Below are 21,389 nucleotides of genomic sequence, written 5' to 3' on the forward strand. Positions count from 1 at the left end.
ATTGATAGCAATTTTTTTCAACGTGTACATCCTTAATAATTCATTCCATTGTTTTATCATCCCCTTAGTCGTCAGGCGTTCACTATTATCAACAAGAAACTCAGAGCACAAGTCCCAGGGGAGGCTCGCACTGTGCAAAGTCAGCGCTGTGGGCGAGGGGGAAGGCAGACGGAGGAAGAGAACTGCTGATGCGAGCCTCAGCCTTGCAGGCTCCGAGACCCCCCAAAATAGACCCCCTCTCTCTAGCCCAGTAGGACCTTTCTATTTATTTTAATTAACACAGAATGTACATATTTGTGGGGTGCATGTGATCTTTCCATACATGGTACTAGTGTGTAATGATCAAATTGGGATAATTTGCATTACCATCTCCTTGTCATTTCTTTGTGTTTGGAGGCTTTAAGTACTCCCAGCTGTATTCTCAGATATACAGGAGGTTATTGTGCACTGTGGCCACTCCACTGTGCTAAAGACTGCTAGAGCTCTTCACTCCTATCTAACTGTGTGTGTGTGTTTTGAGTTTTGAGAGAGAAGGAGAGGCAGAGATAAAGATAGATCTTCCATCTGCTGGTTCACTCCCCAAATGGCTACAATGGCTGGAGCTGCACCCATCCGAAGCCAGGAGCCAGGAGCTTCTTCCAGGTCTCCCACACGGGTGCAGGGGCCCAAGGGCTGGGCCATTTTCCACTGCTTTCCCAGGACACAGCAGAGAGCTGGATCAGAAGTGGAGCAGCCGGGACTCGAGCCGGTACCCATATGGGATGCCGGCACTGCAGGTGGCTGCTTTACCCGCTATGCCACAGTGCCAGCCCCCAATTATCTTTTGACACCCGTTATCCAACCTCCTTCTGTCCGACCTCCCCCCACCCCTACCAGGGCCTTTGTAATTGCCACTTGCAAATAAACAGAGACACTGCTGCAAATGTATGTGTTTTAAAAAGCAAACACCACAAAACGATGCTTTCTGGCTTATCTCTAAGCAACATATCTATTTTTTCCTCTTCCGTCTCAGCAAGCTGTGCGCCAGGCCTTCTGTAATGAAAAGAGCACTCCAGTGTGTTGTTAGGCACAACTGCCTCAGTGCGCCAGGGCCCGGCTCCCCTTTAACTGGCTGTGCCAGGCTGTGGGCCAGAGCGGTGCCAGCGCAGCCTTGGTGTGCTCTTACCGTGCTCTCCAGACAGCGGAAGCTGAAAGCCAGTGTGGAGAAGGAGGGTGGCTTGGGGTTACTGACAGCAGCCTGGGGGTGGGGGTTGTAGCGAGTTTTAAGTTGAGGTTGCCCCTGCCCATCCTCACTGAACCTGCCGCCAGCAGTGGTGAGCGGTGGCCTGGGACCCCGGGGGTGTCCAGAAACCTTTCCTTTTGCCTCATTGGTATTGGTGTGATCATGAGTCAGCTCTTGTGTAGAACTCTGCAATTTTTGACTATTAGGGGGACGAAGTTTCTGATTTTTAAGGAGATTTAGAAAAAGCTCCATCTCTTCCATTTCCCCTTGAGCTGTGATTTCAGCTGCTTCTGGGAACTTGGAGGGCCGAGTTGTGCGTTCCCGCACGCACTCCTTCCCCCACCTGCATTTCTAGCTGCTGACTGATTGTCCTAATTTCACTACACAAGTCTTCGGTAGCCACTTCTTGCGTGGAGTCCTGTACACACAGTTCCTGTCACAGTCTCCGAGGACACCTGTGTACAATTTCTGTACAGAACCTGTCCAAAGGTCTCGCAGATGGGCATTTTCAGGGAAGGGGATTTCATACAGGGTGGGTGACGGTTAGAGGGCCCCCGAGAGGTACTCTGAGGGGCACCAGGCAAGAAAGCGAGACCTTCTCTGCCCTGACAGGAAGACAGTCAGCACCTGCCGGCGAGCGCTCTGTGAACTGGTGCCCACCTGCCTGCTGCGCCGGCTCTGACTTGGCCGAGTCATAAGGGAGAAGTCAGATTGTTCCCCTTGAGCTGAAAACCAGGACAGGTGGAGCAGTCAGTCGGTCTCCACGCCCGGTTCTGGGGGCGCTGGAGCTATGAGAGAAGGCGCTGGCTGTTTGCTCAGTAAACAGTGCTCCAGCCAGACAATGGGTTTCTCTCCCAAACATGCAGGTGCCGCCCCAAGAGAGAACATTGTGATTTAGGAGTTGAGCCAGACAACAGGGAAGGGCCAGATGGAAAAAGCCTAAATATTTATGACGTTGAGGACTAGCAAGGACAATGACATCGATGAAGACCACAGGTAGTGAAACGATCTGGCCGATAATTTTAACTAACTCCTTACAAAACCCTTCACAATTTGCTAGTGGTAAGTTTTCATTCTGTTCCTCGTTTTGTGTCCTTGACACGTCACTTCCCAGGTGAGCCCTAGCAAAGAGATTCGCTCAGCTAGACAAACCCGCACCACCCGCACGGACGGCACGGGGTGCTCACGGTTCATGTCTGAACCTCCCGACGAGCATCTACTTCTGGGCATGGACTTGCTTAATAATTGTGTACTGGAAGCTTATGCTCTGTACGGCTGTGTTGGAAACAGTGGGGAATTATCAGTCAGACACGGCAGACAAAATTCCTGCTCTCATGCCGTTGATGTTCTCATGGAGGAACAAAGGGCAAGAAGCAGGATGCGTGTGTTTAAACATGATGTTAGGTGGAAATAAAAGGAGTGGAGAAAAACAAAGCAGGAATGGAGCCCTAGATGGGCCAGGCACCTCCCGGGGGCGGCGGGCTGGGGGCGATGGTGATATTTGAGCCAAGGCCTGAGATGCGGGAAGAGAGGTCTCCAAGCAGGTGTCCCTGGGGAAATGCCCTCCAGATGGGGGAACAGCAGGTGTGGGTGAGCCTGTGTGTGCCGGGATAGCGAGGAGGACAGGGCACACTGGGTGACTAGGGAGGAGGTGCAGAGCCAAGGGGGCCACTCAAGGAGGGCTGTGTCAAGTTCACTAGATAGAAGGACCTTGAGTTGCCCTTGGAGGAAAGTGAAAGCTGTTGGAGAGTTTGGAGCAGAGGAGAGGCCTGACCTGGCTTCCGTGTCAGCCGTAACGTGTGCCTGCTGTCCTGTGAGTGGACTGTGGTGGAAGGAGGTGGTGGCAGGGCAGGTGGATGCTGGTCAGGACTCTGCTGACGTCGTCCAGGGGAGAGTTGATTGCACCTGAGGAGGGGGTGGTTGCAGTGGGATGGTGAGAGGGAGTTGACTCCAGATGTCGTTTGCAGCTGGAGCCACAACAGGCTTTGCAAATGGCTTGCAGGGCAAGAGACAAGGACAAGTTAAAGGTGACACCAGCCTGGTGAGCTGCAGCACCGGCCTATCTTTTTTTTTTTTTTAAGATTTTATTTATTTATTTGAGAGATAGAGTTATAGACAGTGAGAGGAAGAGATAGAGAGAAAGGTCTTCCATTCCGCTGGTTCACTCCCCAAATGGCTACAATGGCCAGAGCTGAGCTGATCCGAAGCCTGGAGCCAAGAGAGTCTTCTGGGTCTCCTATGCGGGTTCAGGGGCCCAAGCAGCTTGGGCCATTTTCTATTGCTTTCCCAGACCATAGCAGAGAGCTGGATCAGAAGTGGAGCAGCCAGGACTTGAACCAGCGCTCCTATGTGATGCTGGCACCGCAGTAGGAGGATTAACCCACTACACCACAGCGACAGCCCTTGCACGACTCTTATAGGATGAACTAACGCAGGGATGAGTAAAGGACCAGAGATAAGGCGCCTCGGGGTCTGGTCCGTGGCAGGCCCCGGGACTAGCATCCTTAGGTTGACCCTGCCAGTGGAGTGTGGTCCTCAGAACCCACATCCCTCAAGTATGTCTGCAAAGGACAAGTTGGTGACTATTTAGGGCTTTTCAGCAGAGCAAAGTCACCAGACAGTTATGCAAGGTTAGTCCCAATGAATTGTGCATGTTAAGTGCTTGCTGGAGTCAAGTTCCCATTACATCCAAATCTGTGTATTTAAAACCTTAACACAGCCTGTATGTGCATGGAGACATCCCATGGTACCCCGCGAATATTGACAGCTTTTTTTTTATCTACAGTTTTTATATGTTGGTTAAAAACTACAAAATCATTTTAAAAATTCAAGCCTATACATTGAGAGCTGTGAGTGATACCCAGCCAGGCACACAAGGCCTGTGACAGTGCAAGCTAGGGTACCCCAGAGCCCCTTTGTGCACTGCCTGTATCTGGGCCCAGTGCTGGATATCCTGGTGATTTTTTTTCTTTGCTTAAACTCATCAAGCTGGACTTTCTGACACACAATAACATACACACACACACATGCATGCTGTCCTGCAATAAAATTATGATTTCAACATCAGTGAGTTTATGTCCTTGAGCTCAAAACCCTTCAGTGCCTCTGGCCTCACATCCTAGCTGTAGTCTGCCCAGTGGTGTCAGCTCTGCAGGACCCCAGACTGGTCACTCTCCTCATCTCCTCCCTCTCCCGCTGAGTACTGTCGCTGTCAGGTGGGACCCTGTGCTCCCACTCCCCCCATGAGAGGTGCTCAATGCCTGTTTCTCGAGATGACAGGGAATGCATCTGAAATAGTGCTCATCCTGCTGGGCTTGGTGCAGGGTTCGGATTTCTGGAGGATGCAGGGCTGGGGAACTTTTTCTCTGCCAAGGGCCATTTGGATATTTATAACCTCATTCACAGATCATACAAAATTATCAACGTAAAAGTTAGTCTGCTGTAGGTTTACTGAGTTTCAGATCTTGCCTGTAGTTGCCTTGATAGGGTCAAATCAAATGATTTTCTGGGCCGTTTACAGCCCAGGATCTGGACATTCCCCACCCCTGTGGGATTAGGCACTTGGTCGGTGCTTTTACAATTAGGATTGTGGGGTCAGCTCTGTGGTGCAGCAGATTAAGCCCACCAGCATCCCCTGTGGGCACGAATTTCTGTCCCGGCTTCTCCACTTCTGATCCAGCTCCCTGCTAATGCACCTGGGAAAGCAGCAGAAGATGGTCCAAGTGCTTGGGTTCCTGCACCCATGTGGGAGACCTGGAAGAAGTTCCTGGCTCCTGGTTTCAGCCTGGCCCATCCTCAGTTGCGCCCATGTAGGGAGTGAACCAGCGGATGGAAGATGATCTCTCTCTGTCTCTCTCTCTCTCTCTAACACTGCCTTTCAAACAAAGAAGCAAATATTTTTAAAAAAATTAGGATTGTGATGTATTTAGAATTCTTCTTCTTGTTAAGATTGTTTATTTATTTGAGAGACAGAGTTACAGACAGAGAGGGAGAGACAGAGAGAAAGGTCTTCCATCCTCTGGTTCACTCCCCAGATAGCCACAATGGCTGGAGCTGAGCCAACCCAAAGCCAATAGCAGAGGCGCTTCTTCTGGGTCTCCCAAGTGGGTGCAGGGGCCCAAGCACTTAGGCCGTCTTCTACTGCTTTCCCAGGCCACAGCAGAGAGCTGGATTGGAAAAGGAGCATCGTGATAGGAACCCTCATGCATACAGGATGCCAGTGCCATAGGCAGAGGTTTAGCCTGCTACACCACAGCGTGGGCCCCTGTATTTAGAATTCTATAAATATTTGGTACTCACAGATGTTTTCCCTCTAAAAATAGACTTTTTAAGAATTTTTCCCAATTATATAATCACATGTAAAATTCCCAAAGAAACTGAAGTCCTCGTTGACCCAAGCATGCAGAGATAGCCTCTGTTCATATATTGGTCACATCCTTTTAAATGATTTCCTGATACAAATTGCTTGTGCTGATAGACCTTTTTTTGCTCCTCAAAGAGTTTTGAACATGATTCTTACCTACTTCTGGTCAGTATTGTTCTAGAATACCTCCTTACATTTGTGTACAGAAAACCACAGGAAAAAATTCATCCATTCATTGGTTTATTATTTTTTTAAATTTTTTGACAGGCAGAGTGGACAGGGAGAGAGAGAGAGACAGAGAGAAAGGTCTTCCTTTGCCGTTGGTTCACCCTCCAATGGCCGCCGCAGCCAGCGCCTGCGGCCGGCGCACCGTGCTGATCCGATGGCAGGAGCCAGGTACTTCTCCTGGTCTCCCATGGAGTGCAGGGCCCAAGCACCTGGGCCATCCTCCACTGCACTCCCGGGCCACAGCAGAGAGCTGGCCTGGAAGAGGGGCAACCGGGACAGAATCCGGTGCCCCAACCGGGACTAGAACCCGGTGTGCTGGCGCCGCAAGGTGGAGGATTAGCCTAGTGAGCCACGGCGCTGGCTGGTTTATTATTTTTTAAGAATTATTTATTTATTTGAAAGGCAGAGTTACTGAGAGAAGGAGAAACAGATCTTCCATCCTTTGGTTCACTTCCTAAGTGTCTGTATGGGTCGGTCGGGACTGGGCCAGGCTCAAGCAGAAGCCTGGAATTGCATCCAGGTCTCCCACATGGGTGGCAGGGGTCCAGGTGCTTGGGCCATCTTCCGCTGCTTTCCCAGGCTCATTAGCAGGAAGCTGGATTGGAAGTGGAGCAGCCATGGCTAGAACCACTGCTCCCACATGAGATGCCAGCGATGCAGGCAGCAGCTTAACCTGCTGGGCCACAGTGCCGGTCCCCGTTCATTGGTTTCAAACATACAGGAGAAACGGAGTGATCTGCCATTTCAGGTCCCAGCTTCAGCGACTCTGGAAGGGACTGGTGGTGTTCCAAAGGAAAGTGGGGTGGTTGATTCTTTCTGCTCTAAGAGTAATCACAGGACTCAGTGTCTAAAGGCTTGAGAGTGCTTCGGCCTTCTTCAGAGCAAATTGTGCATTCTTCCCTTACGATTCTCAGGGAATTTGAGACCCATTAAAATCATCTTTTCAGCACCATAATAGGAACGATAAATAGGAATGATAAACCATGTCATAAAATGGGTAGTTTTTTTTTTTTTAATGTTATTACTAACTTCAGTGGGAGGCTCTTCTTTGCTAATCCTATTACTTGGGCAGATATCCTTTTATCGTGTCCTAGTCATCTTTCTGAAGGACAAGTACAGTTTGAGTAGCACCACTTAAGATATAACTTTTATTAAATGCTCTGGGGTCACTTCCTTCATTACACAGCATATAAACCTTCCAATTAGATTCCCCTTGCTTCCAAGTTTATGACCAGGAACGCCAGGCTTGTCTTTGAGCGAGGCTAGGGTGTCATTCGTGACGCCCGTGCCTTTATTTCAAGTTCTGGCAGAGTGTGAATGCAGATGGCCACGTGGTGCCAGGTGACGGGCAGCAAGCTTCTTCTCCACCCGTTTCAGGTTTCCAGATACTGAGTCTCTTCCAGGTGACTCAACATTATCTATTTTGCATCAAAAACTTTCATAGTGGCCGGCGCTGCGGCTCACTAGGCTAATCCTCTGCCTGCAGCACCGGCACACCGGGTTCTAGTCCCGGTTGGGGGGCTGGATTCTGTCCTAGTTGCTCCTCTTCCAGTCTAGCTCTCTGCTGTGGCCCGGGAAGGCAGTGGAGGATGGCCCAAGTGCTTGGGCCCTGCACCCCATGGGAGACCAGGAGAAGCTGGTCTCCTGGCTTCGGATCAGCGCGGTGCGCCAGCCGCAGTGGCCATGGGGGGTGAACCAACTGCAAAAGGAAGACCTTTCTCTCTGTCTCTCTCTCTGACTGTCCATTCTACCTGTTAAAAAAAAAAAAAAAAACTTTCATAGCAAAATGTGTACACATGTCATCCTTATGTCATTCATGCACCGGCAAAAGCTGACATGGAAGAGAATCATTCTGAGGATGAACTCTTAACTCTTCGTTTCTGAAGACCTTCAAAGCCTTACCTTCATGATTAGCAGGTCAGCCTTTATAGAAACCACTCCGATATTCCAGCATCACTGAGGGCTCATAGAGGGGACAACGGTGTGGGCAGTCCTTGTCCATTTGATGCAGTTGATACCTAAGATAACCTCTGCATCATTGAACAGCATTGCTCCATGAGAAGAGTGACAGGCCCTCCCGGGTTAGAAGCAGAGAGTCTGTTTCTGATGAACTAGGACACTGACCATTGTGGGCCCACCTCTCCATCCCTTGTGGTGGTGTTCTTGGCTTATTTGCTTGGAATTCATTTAGTGACTGCCACCAGAGCTCTCTGCAGTCATCCTTTATCACCTCTTGTTTCACTGCATGCCTTGGTTCCTGCTTTCTGTTCACTGTTTTCCATCTTTGTTGAACTTTGCTTTTATTATAGGAAACCTTGTCCCCTGCAGGGGAATAGGCAGTGTGTCTGTGCATCAATAAAAAGGTTGTTGTGAACTCTATACTAGGATATGCAAACTTACACTGATTTTGATAGAATGATTTATCCTACTTTTAAAAGCCTGTTAGTTCTTTACCAACACTAACGGCTAAGTTCAACCTCTGGCTAATCTCAACAGAAGCACATTGAGAAGGCCCCATTGCTGAGAGCAAGTTCTAGATTTTAATGTCAGAAATGATGGAGCCAGAATCACTCTCAGTTTTCAGGTTTGTGAATGATAGAAGTGTGAACTAAATGAGTCAGTGTTGCTATATGAATTTTAACAGAAATAACTAACGTAGACTACTTTGCCAATTCACAAGAAAGGCTGATTTTACAGCTGAGATGGAATGCTGTATATAGGTCCTTATTTTGTGACTGAGATCATATCTGTGAAAACTAAGGCTTTAGCAGAGTGTAGGAAAAATCGAGAACAACTTTGTGTTGCCTTTTAACTAATAGAATGTTGACTCTACCAAGTGGATTAAATTTAGCCTCTGTGAGGCAGATTTATTCTTCTGGAATTCAAGACTGAGCATTTATCTTAGAATTTCATCCAAGTTTAGATTTAAAACATTCAAATTGTTAAGCTACTGGTCCTTAATTTAAAAAAAAAAGTATAGCTTTTTGTATATAAGTTTGGAATTCACAGAAAGCCCTAGGATATTCCATTTATTTCCTGGTTCCTGGGCTTTTAAAATTATTTTTTTCCCAAAGGTTAACAAAACACTGCGGCATTCTCTTACTCCTAATCGTTCTTTTTCCTTCTTGTCTCTCGTGTGGTAGACCCCAGCTACGTGGTATTAGTCTGTGCCTCGTTAGAATGATGTTCAGACAAAAAGGACTTTTTCTCTCAATTGGATAGAGATGTTGGGTTTTCTGTCCACACAGGGGATTTGTCCTCTGACTTTGGACGGATCAGGATTCCCCACTGGACCGTGTCCTGGACTGTGAGATGAGCGGCTGGTCCAGTGCACCAGTAGGTCCCTCTCAGTGTGAAAGCTTTGTGAATCTAAGAGAGTTTCAAAGCTCCAAATGATTCCTCAGAAGCTTTGGTGGAAATGTAGAGAAGCTGAAAAAGACTCCAGATTTGGAGAGATTTCTTTTCCTAGAAGCATATACAGGGGTTCTAAAACTTGTTATTGAGTCCGGCAGTTTTTTCTAATAAATCAAGTAGGGAATTGTGGCAGAAAGCAATGCCATTTTCTTCATTTAAAAAGTCTCAAGAAGATGAATTACTTAAATATTACAAGTGGTTTTAATAAGTCCATGGCTCCCAAAGGAAATTCTGGCCCCTGTGTCATTCCTTCTGTACTGCATTCCAGTATTAAACATCTGAAATCACCAGAATTCATGTCACCAAAACGTTTCTAATGTTGACCAGTCCTTGATTTCCCTCAATTTCTGGCTTGGCAAAAATATTTAACAAGTTCCATAAAAACAAAACAAATATAATGGAGAAAATGTTGTAAGAGAACATATTTTCTTTTTTTTTAAAAGATTTATTTTATTTATTTGAAAGACAGAGTTACAGAGAGAGGTAGAGACAGAGAGAGAGGTCTTCCACTCACTGAAGAGAACATATTTTCTTTATTCTTCTATCTTCTTTCACTGACTTCAGTTTTACTCTATTGAAGCCAGGTTCCTGGTTTTATGGACAAAATGTTGATTAGTGGTCAAAACTGCTTTGGAAAAGTTTCTGACATAGTTTAGTGATATAACAGAGTTGTAATGACTAGGCCCTATATCCAGGAGTTAAATAATACCTGTTTGTAATAAAAAATAAAAAATAAAAAAAAACCTGTTTGTTTTTACAGGTTATGTTTTTAGTCTTCTTCTTTTTTTTTTTTTTTTTTAAGATTTGCTTATTTATTTAGTTGAAAGGCAGAGTGAGAGACAGAGAGAGAGAGAGAGAGATCTTTCATGAGCTGGCTCACTCCCCAAATGGCTGTATCTTCCAGGGCTGGGCCAGGCTGAAGCCTGGAGCCAGGAACTCCATCTGTGTCTCCCCCATGGGTGGCAGGGGCCAAAGCACTTGGGCAACATCCACTGCCTTCCCAGCCACATCAGCAGGAAGCTGGGCCTGAAGAGGAGCAGGCAGGACTCAAACCGACTCTCTGATATGGGATGCTGGTGTCACAAGCAGCAGCTACACCCACTATGCCACAATGCTGGCCCTCCGTCTTTTTTACAAATTAGAAAATATCAACTAAACCTTCCAAAAAAGCTGGTAGGTAGTGAGAGGGCTCCATCTAAGTGAATGATCTACTTCTCAGAAGGCTGTGGTTGTCCAAGTTGGCTGCCTGGCAGAACCATTGTGAGGAGCCCCAGTGGCCGGGCTGCCACTCGGGCTGTGAGCGCTCGGCAGCCTGGGCTGGGGCTCCGGCAGCAGCAGTGGTGAAGACGCCCAGCTGATTCCCAGGTGCAATCTGAGGTGAGAGCCTTTCTTCTGGGATTATGAATCTGTTTGAAATACACAACAATCTACTTATTAGATGATCCAAAGCACTGGGCTTTTGGATAACTCAGAATCAACTTGGAAATCTGCCTCTGTCAGCACCAGTCTTGGTAACTTGGACAGATGTTTTATTCTGGTCTGCAGGTTCATTGCAGCTAGGCATGAACTTTTAACACTAAGTAGCATAAGGGTGATTTTCCATATCACATCAAGAAACCAGTGAATTCAAATTTTCAATCCAATCAATTTGATTTGAGTGGCTGTGTGATGGACAGACCTTCAGTTTGATGTCAGGCTAGTGACTCCCCGTTGAAGAGATGTAGATTTTACAAATTTGAAATTTCATGAATTGAGGTGGGTAGTCTCACTCTGTAAGGAGAAAGAACTCTCTGGGCAGGTCAGCGTTTCCTGAGTCATGTTAAGCCTACTTAGGAGATAAGCCTGTCTGAGAATTTGGTCATGCACTGTGGACATGTTTGAGTCTCACACATTCATGAGAACAGATTTGGAAACTGAGGCAGCACGTTGGAATGGGGGTCACAGGGGAATAACATCACCCCCTCACTTTTTCACAGGGTTCTTAGGAGGCTCAGCTTACATTATTCATTCATTCAGCAAACGTGGTGTTCACTGGGTGCCTGTTGGGGGCTGGGTGGCTGTCTGGCTGTGAAGGACATACAGAAAGGACATGTGTGGCCTTGGAAGGAGCCAGCAGATGCGTTAGTATGGCTAGAGTCTTTGTGTTGTGAGTTCTGTGCGGAGGCCTAGCACCTCACTCACTACTACTTCTGTCCCAGCACCACATGAGATAGAAGGGGCCACAGTGCTGGTTGTTGTGAATGAATGAATCCCATAACTCATCTGCTGGAAAATAGGTTGTTATGCTAGATCTGTCTCCCTTGAGCAAGCTGACATGAGTGCAGTTTGGATGTGGTTTCATTTCCGCTGGTGTGAAGATCCACACGAGCTTGAATGTGGCCGCCCAACCTTAGATCTTCGCAGACCGTAGCAGTGGTTGGTTTTCCAGTTAGAGCTGGACTCAACGCGGGGTAGTATTCCCTTTCGTTCCATCATCATTCCAATAACACCAGGAGCACCTGGTTTGGGCTGACATCTTGTTAGTGTTTGGTGTTAATCAGAAGCCTAGTATTTCTTCTGGAAAGGAAGATAAATTCTTTCCTTGACATCCTTCCCCTCCCATTAAAATATCTCTTCCTAAATGTGATTTCAAAGAGCTGGAGTTTAGCCTTGCCACCTCGGGGGACAGGCGGGTTTGGCTGCAGTGGTGCCGCTCCCCCGGGGCCAGGTCACACCCAGCATATAGATTTCCATCCCGGGATGGTGCAGCCGCCCGAGGTCATGGGTGTGCCTCCAGGCTGCATCCCAAGGTGTTCTAAGGCAGTTCCTGCTGCTTTCTTTTTCTGTACTCTCTTGGGAGAATGTGAACTGTTGAGTGGTGCAGTACCCCTCACACGTGTCCACAGAACTCCCTTGAGGGCTCAAGTTCTCTTTACAACACTTTATTCTCCTTGTGGGCTGCCGGCAGCCCCTCAGGAATGAGCAGGCTTGTCCAGGGCAGCCCCATGCGTGGATCGCACGGCTAGAGGAGGCCTCAGTGTGCCGATGCCTGGGCTTTGAGTTGAAGAGTGGAACTCTGGAGTTGAAAGGGCCCTCCATGCAGGGCCGGAGAGCTGTGCTCATCAGGGAAGGGATGGGGGAAGGATGGGGTGGGTACCTGAGATTCTCCCTGAGGCTCCGTCTAGTACTGAGTGGGACGTGCTGTGTGGACCCTTCCAATTCCTGGAAGAAAGAATGCAAGGTGGTGTTCACCATAACAGATGCTCCTGCATCCATGTAGTACATAGAATCGTGCGATTCCCTTTCTTTTCACTTGCTTCCATTGAGAGGATGTTAATTTGCGAGTTCAAAGTCCTTCCAAAGGGAATCCTGTGTTCAGATGTTGATTTGTGTTCTATGTGGCTATAGGCACTGGATGTGGGCCCCCTTCTGTGTCTGATTCACCATCGTGATGCTTGGCACGGCTGTTAGGTGGTGGAGGACACTGTGTGATGCATTATAGAGTCAGTGCCTACCCTTGCTTGGCGCTGCACCTGGGTTTTCTTGGGCGTGAGGTGAATGCAGAGTTTTGCCCAGAGTCACCACAAGACAGTGGAAGCTGGAAATCAGGTTGATGAGCCCCCTTTAGCCAAGCCGGACGCCTGAGTCCAGCCAGAGGCCCTGCCACTGCTGCACAGGCACAGGCACTCCCTAGCATTGGGGGTGCTGGGGGCGGGGAACTGCCAAGGATGTCCTCAAGCCCAATGACAGAGCCCCGCGGCCATGCCTGTCCCGAGCAGGTCATGGGAAGAGAGGGCAGCTGAGTTGCTCATGGTGCAGGTCAGGCTGGGGCTCAGAGCGCCCCTGTGCACTTCACCCAAAGGAGAGCGTTAGCCAAGGTGAGTCCCCGAGGCCCCAGACCATCATGGCACACAAATGGGGGGTGGGGGGAGGGCGTCAAACCGACAGGAACAACTCAAGAGCACCCTGCTGGCTTGCACTGACTGCCTCGTACTTCTCATGTTTTTTCAGAGTGCAAATTCACCTGCACCAGCGGTAAATGCTTGTATCTTGGTTCGCTGGTCTGTAACCAACAGAACGACTGTGGGGACAACAGTGATGAAGAAAACTGTCTCCTGGTGACTGAGCATCCACCTCCCGGCATCTTCAACTGTAAGTCCCCGTGCCCGCCTTGCTGGTGTTATATCTGGTCGTGTCTGAACCGTGGTTAGGAGGTGGGGTCACATTGTCTGGCTTTCTCGCGAAGGAGATGTTTTCTGTCTGGATAGAAAGATGGCATGTTGAAAGTGGGAAATCCGTTGTGTTCTCAGACGTGCCCAGCGGCGCTGTGTTTTGGAATGGCACTTTTGTAGCTTCTCTGAGAGGCACCGGGTGATTCCAAGCAATCATGTCTTGATTTATTATTCTTCCCACCACTGGTATTGAGTTTTGTTTTGCTTTTTTTTTTTGGAGTGCATCAGAAGTTACATAAGCAAAAAAGATATGTGCAGGGTCTGTAATTAATCAAGAAAGTGGAAACATCCGTGCGGGACTTTTCAAGGCTCTCACTGTGTGTTTTTCTAATAGATTCTGGATGGAAGCAACTGGAGTGGAGTCTTTAACGTTGGAGCACTTCTTACCTTGATAAGTGAAGTCAGCATCTGAACTTCACTTACTTTTTACGTGAGAAGGAAGGCAGCTCGGGGACACTGCCAGCCTTCTTACGGGTAGTGGTGGCCTGTTTGCTGTCGCCATGAGGCATGCAGGCAGAGGGTGAGGATCCCGCAGTGGGGTGCCTGGGCCAGGGTTGCTCCTGGTGTGGACCCGTTCCCCGGGGTCGGCTTCTTGCCTCAGTGCTACTGAAACGATTTTGGGGAGTGTTACTTGCTACAGATCTCACAAGGTTTTTTATGGAAATAAGACTGCATGAATGCCAGTGACACAAACGTGAGAATGGAGAGTACGTAATGAAGCCCTGGCCCGCTGGCCCTGCTGTGTTTTCATATTGAGCCCAAGCTACCCAAGCCCCAGTATAAAGTGAGTGTGCCCTGGCGAGTTCTGCACCTGCTGCTGATGCCAGCTAACTAAGCGTCTCAGCAGTTTTCCTTCACTTGTGTCAATTTGCATTTGCTTCTGCCGAGCATTCTTTTCAGTCTCATGTCTGCACTGAAGAAGCTGGCTCTCAGAGGTGCGGGCTGGGAGACTTTGGTTGGCTCTGGATCCGTGCTGTCCCCGGCTTAGCAGAACTGCAGCTCCCTCGCACAGGCCGTCGACTGTGCTGCGACTCTGGTTCTCTCCAGATCTGGCTTGGCCTCGATGCTCTCACTCTCCAATGTCCTCCCAAGTGTGCAGGAACCTACTCAAGTGGTGGTGGTGGAATTAGAAACAGAGCCAGGACTCAAACCCAGGCCCTCTGACATGGGCTGTGGGTGTCCCAGGCAGCATCTTAACCATTGTGCCAAATGCTGCCAGGTGCCATGAGGTTTTTATTTTTTAAATATTTTATTTATTTATTTGAAAGTTACAGAGACATCTGCCATCCACTGGTTCACTCCCCAGATGGCTGTGATGGCTGGGGCTGGACCAGGCCAGACTCCATCTGGGTCTCCCACCTGGGTGGCAGGGGCCCAAGTACTGGGCTCGTCTTCTGCTGCCTTCCTGGTTGCCTTAGCAGGGAGCTGGATAGGAAGTGGAGCAGCAGGATCTCAAACTGTTGCTCATACAAGATCCTGGTGTTGCAGGTGGCACCTTCACCCAGCCCTGGCCATGAGGGTTTAAATGAGATAGTACATGTGGGAAGCATAGTCTCCATTGTTGCTGTCGTCATCACAGCTCAAGCTTGGCCATTCCTTGGGGAGGTGATCCCCACGACTCTGTGATGTTTGCCTTTGTGTTGAGGTCACTCTTCACGTAGAACAGGGGTCCCCAAGTGTAGAGAGGTAAGTGCATCCCCAGAGGTGCTGAGATTTCCCCACCCTTTCTGTCCCCTGAGGAAGTCTCCCTGGGAGGCCTGCCAGCCAAGGTCGGCTGTTGTGACCTGGCCAGCAGCTGCCCCTGTGCTGCTTCCTCTGGGTTTCCACAGGCGCATGAGTTACGCTTCCTCTGGGTCTGTCGGAGCTGGTCTGTTCTCCGTGGTTAGGAACCTCCTTGCCCTTTGCTGATGAGTGGCTATTCTAATCCTATCAGGAGACAGAGATGGGGAAGAAAGGCCGTGTTCCTTCTTGATAATAGCTGCACGGCAAGCCGTAGACGAAGTAAGTGGGTTTTAGTTGATGATGCCTGTTTTCTGTTAGGTCCTCTACCAGTGCACCCCTCCCCTGTCATACAGATGGACACTGTGCCTTTCACAGAGGGCTAACGCTGACCCCAAGGTTCCCCCTCTTCTCCACCTTGAAGAAATCCAGTGTCATAGGAGTCCTTGCCTGCAAAATGCCACTCTCCAGAAAAACAAATAGTGCCTCTTCCTTGTGCCTGTTTGAGAACAAGATTGGCTTATTTGATCTGCTTTGTTCCTGCCTGAAGGAAATATTCAGTGCCCTGCTGTTTGAGTGCACTCAGGTTGAAGCAAGGTGGACGCTTCTGGATTTTCAGATGAGTTGGAATGAAGTTTCTGTCCATGCTGATGGCGCTGGGCACAGGCCATGGCTCAGATGGCCTGGTCATCTCTGTCTCTCATTTGATATTTGCTGCAGCTAGAGATCCTAATGATAGCAGAGGCCCCTGCAGGGACTTGAGTGACTCATTGTAGCTGGACAACACTCAGGGTGCCTTCATGGAGGCAGTGCGTTGGATGGCAGGAGGGAGGGATAGAGTGCCAGGGCCTGAAACAGCGGGAGTGTGGAGTGGCAGCGAAGATCGGCACTGTCCTGGGACAAGAGCAAGGCAGGCCAACCTGAGAGGAGGCGGGGGCAGCGTGAGATAGGGTGGGAGAGTGGTAGCACCGCAGAGGAGCCCTACCTCTGCCTCCAGGCCTGCTCTGCCAGGACACCTGGCCCTGGCATTGCCACACCTCGGCTCCCCTCCTTGACCGCTGCCTGCCATTCCTGCCCAGTCCCCAGTGCCCATGGTGCTGTATTTTCAAAGCCCCTTTGCCCCATGTTGGGGGGGGGGTGGTGGGCAGAATTCCTCCTGCTTCCCAGAAGTGATCATGGAGGAGTCAGTACAATTTGGGAAGAGCTGTGTGCGCCAAAAGTCTTGGCAGCCCCTCCCCAGGCACTCACTGCGGGGAAACTGGTGCCACTGGACCTCACTGGGGGAGCCCAGGGTTGAAAAGCAGCTGCTGGCGGTGGGAACAGCTCTGCACTTTCAGCTTCAGTGGAATTTCCAATTAGCTGGGAGGATCTGATTCAGGAAAGTGGGGAGTGGAGCGTGCGTGTCCTTGGGGGGGGGGGGGGTGCTGCTTTCTTCACCGGAGGCCTCATAAAGCTGATTCTCAGAATCAAATGAACTGGAGCTAATAAAGTGTACCCAATTAAGCTGGGATCTTAACTTTACGACTGTTTCCAAAAAGGAACTCTCTCCACCTCCAAAAGGTCATTTAGGGTAATAACCAAATCCGATACAGTCTAACGTATTCCAGTCTAAGCTGATGGTCTCCGCTCCCAGACCCTCCCGTCCCACCTTCCTCGTTGCCCTGGCAAAGGGTCACGCACTGCACTCATCACGGAGGCTCGAGACATGAGCCAGCTTTGGGCACCCCTCTGTGACTGCCCTCTCCTGCCTCCTTCTAGGTATTGGGAGCATTTTGGGACCCCAGGCTCCTGGCCACATAGGAAACCTCTGTGTGAGCAGGGCTCACAAATGCCAGACGTTTCCCTTCTTTGCTACAGGCATTTCGGTGAATGTTCTCAGGGATTCTCTACTGCCCTCAGATGACGCTTCTAGAGGTGGTTTGACTGTCTTGCAAGTGTGTGTTTTCATTTGCTGTGTTTGCAGCTTGCGTGTTTGGACCGGGATCCAGGGCAGTGCCAGGCACTGTGTTGGGATGATGTGTTCCTCCAGAGGGTTTTGCTCTAAAGCTTCTTCCTCCCTGTGTGCCTCTCTTCCCTTGGCTCTTCTTCCTCCTTCTCCCTTCCCGTTCTTCTTGTTTGTGGTGGAAGGACCTGGACTGTCTGCTCCACACTCTGTGCTTTGCTGCCTGCTTTCCCAGGGAGTCACCAATGTGCTCCTCTGTCCCCTTATTGCTCCTGCCACTAGGTCTAGAGGCCGGGAGAGATCAGGTGTGAATGTCGTGTGTGTGTGTGTGTGTGTGTGTGTTTATGACACACAGAGGGACAGAGAGACAGAGACACTACTCACCAGGTGCAGCCACCTGTCCTTAGGAGACATGTGGTCCTTTCTCTGCTGTGTGACATTACCTATGTCGGTCATTAGGGGCTTGCTTGCAAAACTGTCATACCCATTTCTCTTTACTACATTAACGAGTGGGAGGGTTTCTAAGGACAAACTTCCCAGGGCCATACTGGAGAAGGTCCCCATTCTGTGCTAGAGGGAGGACATGTTCTCCTGTGGATGCAAAGTAGTGAATACAATTAGGTTCCCAGGCTGTCAGCTGCAGTGTAGACGATTAGGTCCTGAGTTTCATTCCTGCAGCCGCTGCTTGCTGAGGCTGGGCCGGGGATGAGATGGGATAGGTGCTGGTGTTCGTTGTACATGCATGATTTTATCTCTCTCTCTTTAAAGATTATTTTATTTGAAAGAGTTACAAAGAGGCGGGGCAGGGAGGGTCTTCCATCCTCTGGTTCACTCCCCAGATGGCCACAATGCCCAGAGCTGCACCAATCCGAAGCCAAGATCCAGGAGCTTCTTCCAGGTCTCCCATATGGGTGCAGGGGCCCAAGAACTTAAGCCATCTCCCACTGCTTTCCCAGGCCATAGCAGAGAGCTGGATCAGAAGTGGAGCAGCTGGGACTCAAACCGGCGCCCATATGGGATGCAGGCACTGCAGGTGGCGGCTTTACCCGCTATGCCACAGTGCCGACCCCTCATCCCTCTTTCACAGCCATCCTGCAAGCTTTCCCATGAGCACAGTGCTCAGTGAGCTGAGGTCATTTATTTGGAGCCTCTGGCCAGAGCACACAGCTGCTGGGATATTGAACTCGGGCCATGAGTTTGAGTTTGGTTTTCCTTTGGGTTTTTTTGCTTGTTTGGTTGGTTGTTTTTTTTTTCTCCCATGGTATTTTTCTCATAAGCGGGGTTTGCTCATCAGTTTCTAAAAGGTTTTTAGAGTCAGGGTAGAGATCAAACCAACTGCCATCCTGAGAGGCCATGGAAACCAGTGCTCCAGGAGCGGTCCTCTGATTGATACCGAGATCATGATCGTCTTGGCTCCATGCTGGATTTTCAAGTAGATTTTGAAAGATTAGCTTCGGAGCCCGTGTGTCAGGGATCATTGATTATGCAGAGTTCCTGGAGGCTTCCTCTGCTAATTGATAAACCGTCTCTTCTTCTGTCTGTGCACATATTACCTATGTGATTGGGGGGAGGGGCACCCAGGCCCCCTCCGGCTCACCTTTCTCATCAGGAGGATGGGTGCAGTGACTTTGTGAAGCTGAGAGAACTGAATGACAACACTCCCCCTCCACCTGCCATGAGCAGCCAGAGCCTGCCCTGGCCAGACATCGGGGCTTAGCTCCAGACCCTCACTCCCCCTTGGCTCCCGTATGAGCTCTGCAGGCCCCTTGGGTCTGCTTCAGCTGTGCTAATAGAGTGAGTGCCTGCCTCCTGGGCCTAAGGCAGGGCGGGCTGTAGGATGAGGGTCTTCCAGTTTGTGGTGCTGTCGTGGGAGTGGGGAACGGGTGGGAGCTTGAAGCTGCCACCTGCTTCGTTCCCACTTGGTGGAGTACAGTGGCAGCGGCCACTGGTGTTGAATCAGGCTGTCATCCAGAGCAGGCTGTGTTCTTTTGAAAGGCTCCCCTGCCCCCTTTTGCAACTTAAGAGAAAAGAATCCGCATGGAAACACTCATTGACTAGTGTGAAAATGATCCGAGGTGGTATTTAAACAAGGTCAGGTGGGGCGGGGCATGCACGTCTGTGGGCTCCCTGGGAGCCCTGTGGGGTCAGGTTGCAGAGGGTTGTCATGGGCAACAGGCTTCCACCTGGGTGCCAGGGGTGGGGGGAGCCAGCCTGGCCCCAGCTCCTTCCCCACATCCTCCCCTCAGCCCCCTCTGCCCCCTCGCCCTGCCCCTTTTGTTTGCTGCCTTTGTTTCCCCGAGTTGCTCTTCGGATCAATTAAAATCTTGTAGGGGCTTGAACCGTAATTCTGCCTTTTCAAATAAACAAAAGCAGAGAACAAACGGGAGGGAGAGTTTTAATAAACCCTAGGCATCATTTCCTCCTGCTGTGACACTAAATTTACACAGATAAAAACAACCTCTTAGATTTACATTTTGATTTTGTGACTGCTTTCATGTGTGCAGGGCTGTCCCACTTCAGATGAAATTTATCCACTTCTTTAAATATTTAGTAGTCTAGCGTGGATGTTAATGAAAGTCTGGTGGTGCTATTTTGAGAATTGCAACAATGATAGTAATTTTCAGTGTCAGATTCCTGCTTTGCAAAGGGAAAAAGGGACGGGAGGAGGAGGAGGGAAAAAATGGTTTCAGTTCTAATAGAGTTTGCCATCCGCTGGGCCGTGCCAGACAGATGGGTCATGAATACTGTCTAGACGCTCTCTGCCTGAGCGGTGCCCCGGTCTCCAAGGACACGCATTGAGACGCCAGCGTAAGTAACTGGGGAAAGTCAGGGCAAGCTCTCCTGTAATCAGATAGAAATCAATGCCAATCCCGCCTCCTGGGGGAGGCAGCGGGGCTGGGAGGTGACTCAGGGAGGGGGAGTTCAGAGAAAAGGCCCTCTGTTACTGATCAATTTTGGTGCAAACTTGACAATTATTAGGCGTTGAGGAGAGTGTGAAAGGACTCAGTGGTAATATGGTAAAGCTCGTGATGCAATTGCGCCCCTCCACGGCATGTGCAACGCCGTGGTCCAGGCCTGGGCTCCTGCAAAGGGCTGTGGTAGGGAGGAGGGCGTTGGCATGTATCCTTAGAACAGGTACGCAGGCCAGCAGGTGACCTAGGTTAATGGTGTCTATTGATGAACCCAGTAATGCTGTAGTCGAAACTGCTGGGCTTGACTGTTCATTTCCTAGGGTTTAGTCTCTGGGTTTGGAAGCTCTCAGGCACCCATTGGCCAGCTTTCTCCTGCTAGGGATTTCTGAGAACTTCCTGAAGCTGAATTGCACCTGTAAAAGTCTCCTAAGTGCCATGCTTGGCTGCGCGTGGATAATCGTGACAATGCTGCTCATGATTGCCTGGGTGCCGGGAATGGAGCTTCCGCAACGTCATCAGTCGGTGTCTCCTCACAACAGCCCCAGCGTGGGGGTGGCTGGGGGTGGGATGTCGCCGTCAGGACAGTGGGGTGAATGGCTGGGGGCCCGCGGCCAAGGTGATGGGTCTTTGCGAATAAGATGGGGAGAGCTTTGTTGTTTGCTTTGATAGTCATGTGTTATGTGTGTGAATATGCCTCCAGAATTACCCAGAAGAGTACATAGTGAGGGACTCTGAGTAATTGCAAAGACAAAGCTACAATTCAGAGCCAACCCCAATGTGACATGCAGTGTGGAGGCACGGTGCTCCCCTGAGGGCCATCCTTCTGAATGGTGGCTCTTCCGGTCGGGTCCCAGTGGAGACGCTGGCATAGACTTCGGATATGGAAAGGCGGGCCCCTCATGTTTGGAGTGTTCATTCTTGTTGTGTCCCAAGAACTAGCAGCAGAGGGAAGAGGTGTTTTTGTTTGTTTGTTTTTGCGCCTCTTCCTTCCTAGGAAGAAAAGGGAAATCAGAGGCGACAAACACTGTGAACGTGGACAGTTACTGGGGAGGAAGGAAGATGCGGTATGGTTCAGGAGCCCACGGCTGTAAGCAGCGAGTGAGTCTGGCGCTGTTCCAGAGGCCCCCTCGAAAGCACAGTGGCCTTTCGGGAAGGTGTCTTCTGTCCCCAAGGCCCTTGCCCTTGGCTCTATTAGGATCACTGTAGAGCATACATGCTCCCACCCTCGGGATGACACACTGGGAGCAGTGAGGTGCTGTGCCAGGATGTGAGCTGGGCCCCCGGGCATGGACGGCCTCAGGAGCCACCTGCACAGCCAGAAGCCTACGCCTCTTGGTTGTTGTTAACTTGTGCGTGGAGGAGTATGAGGTGGAGCCGC

The 21,389-nt window shown here is 50.0% G+C and overlaps 1 protein-coding gene across 3 annotated transcripts in view; it reads left to right on the forward strand.

Moving 5' to 3' along the window:
• LDLRAD4 (low density lipoprotein receptor class A domain containing 4) overlaps positions 1 to 21,389 on the forward strand; it is a 259,259-nt gene that overhangs the window by 48,341 nt on the left and 189,529 nt on the right. For 2 of the 3 annotated variants that reach the window (XM_051852199.3, XM_089305401.1), the window contains one exon: positions 13,218 to 13,358. In XM_051852199.3, the coding sequence (XP_051708159.1) occupies positions 13,218 to 13,358 (141 nt within the window). Of the gene's footprint in view, positions 1 to 13,217; positions 13,359 to 19,871; positions 19,908 to 21,389 lie in introns of those variants that run through there. The other variant, XM_089305405.1, reaches the window with a different exon arrangement.

Source organism: Oryctolagus cuniculus, chromosome 10 (genome assembly GCF_051225735.1).
Source record: "Oryctolagus cuniculus isolate XC-2025 breed Fujian yellow rabbit chromosome 10, ASM5122573v1, whole genome shotgun sequence".
NCBI lineage: Eukaryota > Metazoa > Chordata > Mammalia > Lagomorpha > Leporidae > Oryctolagus > Oryctolagus cuniculus.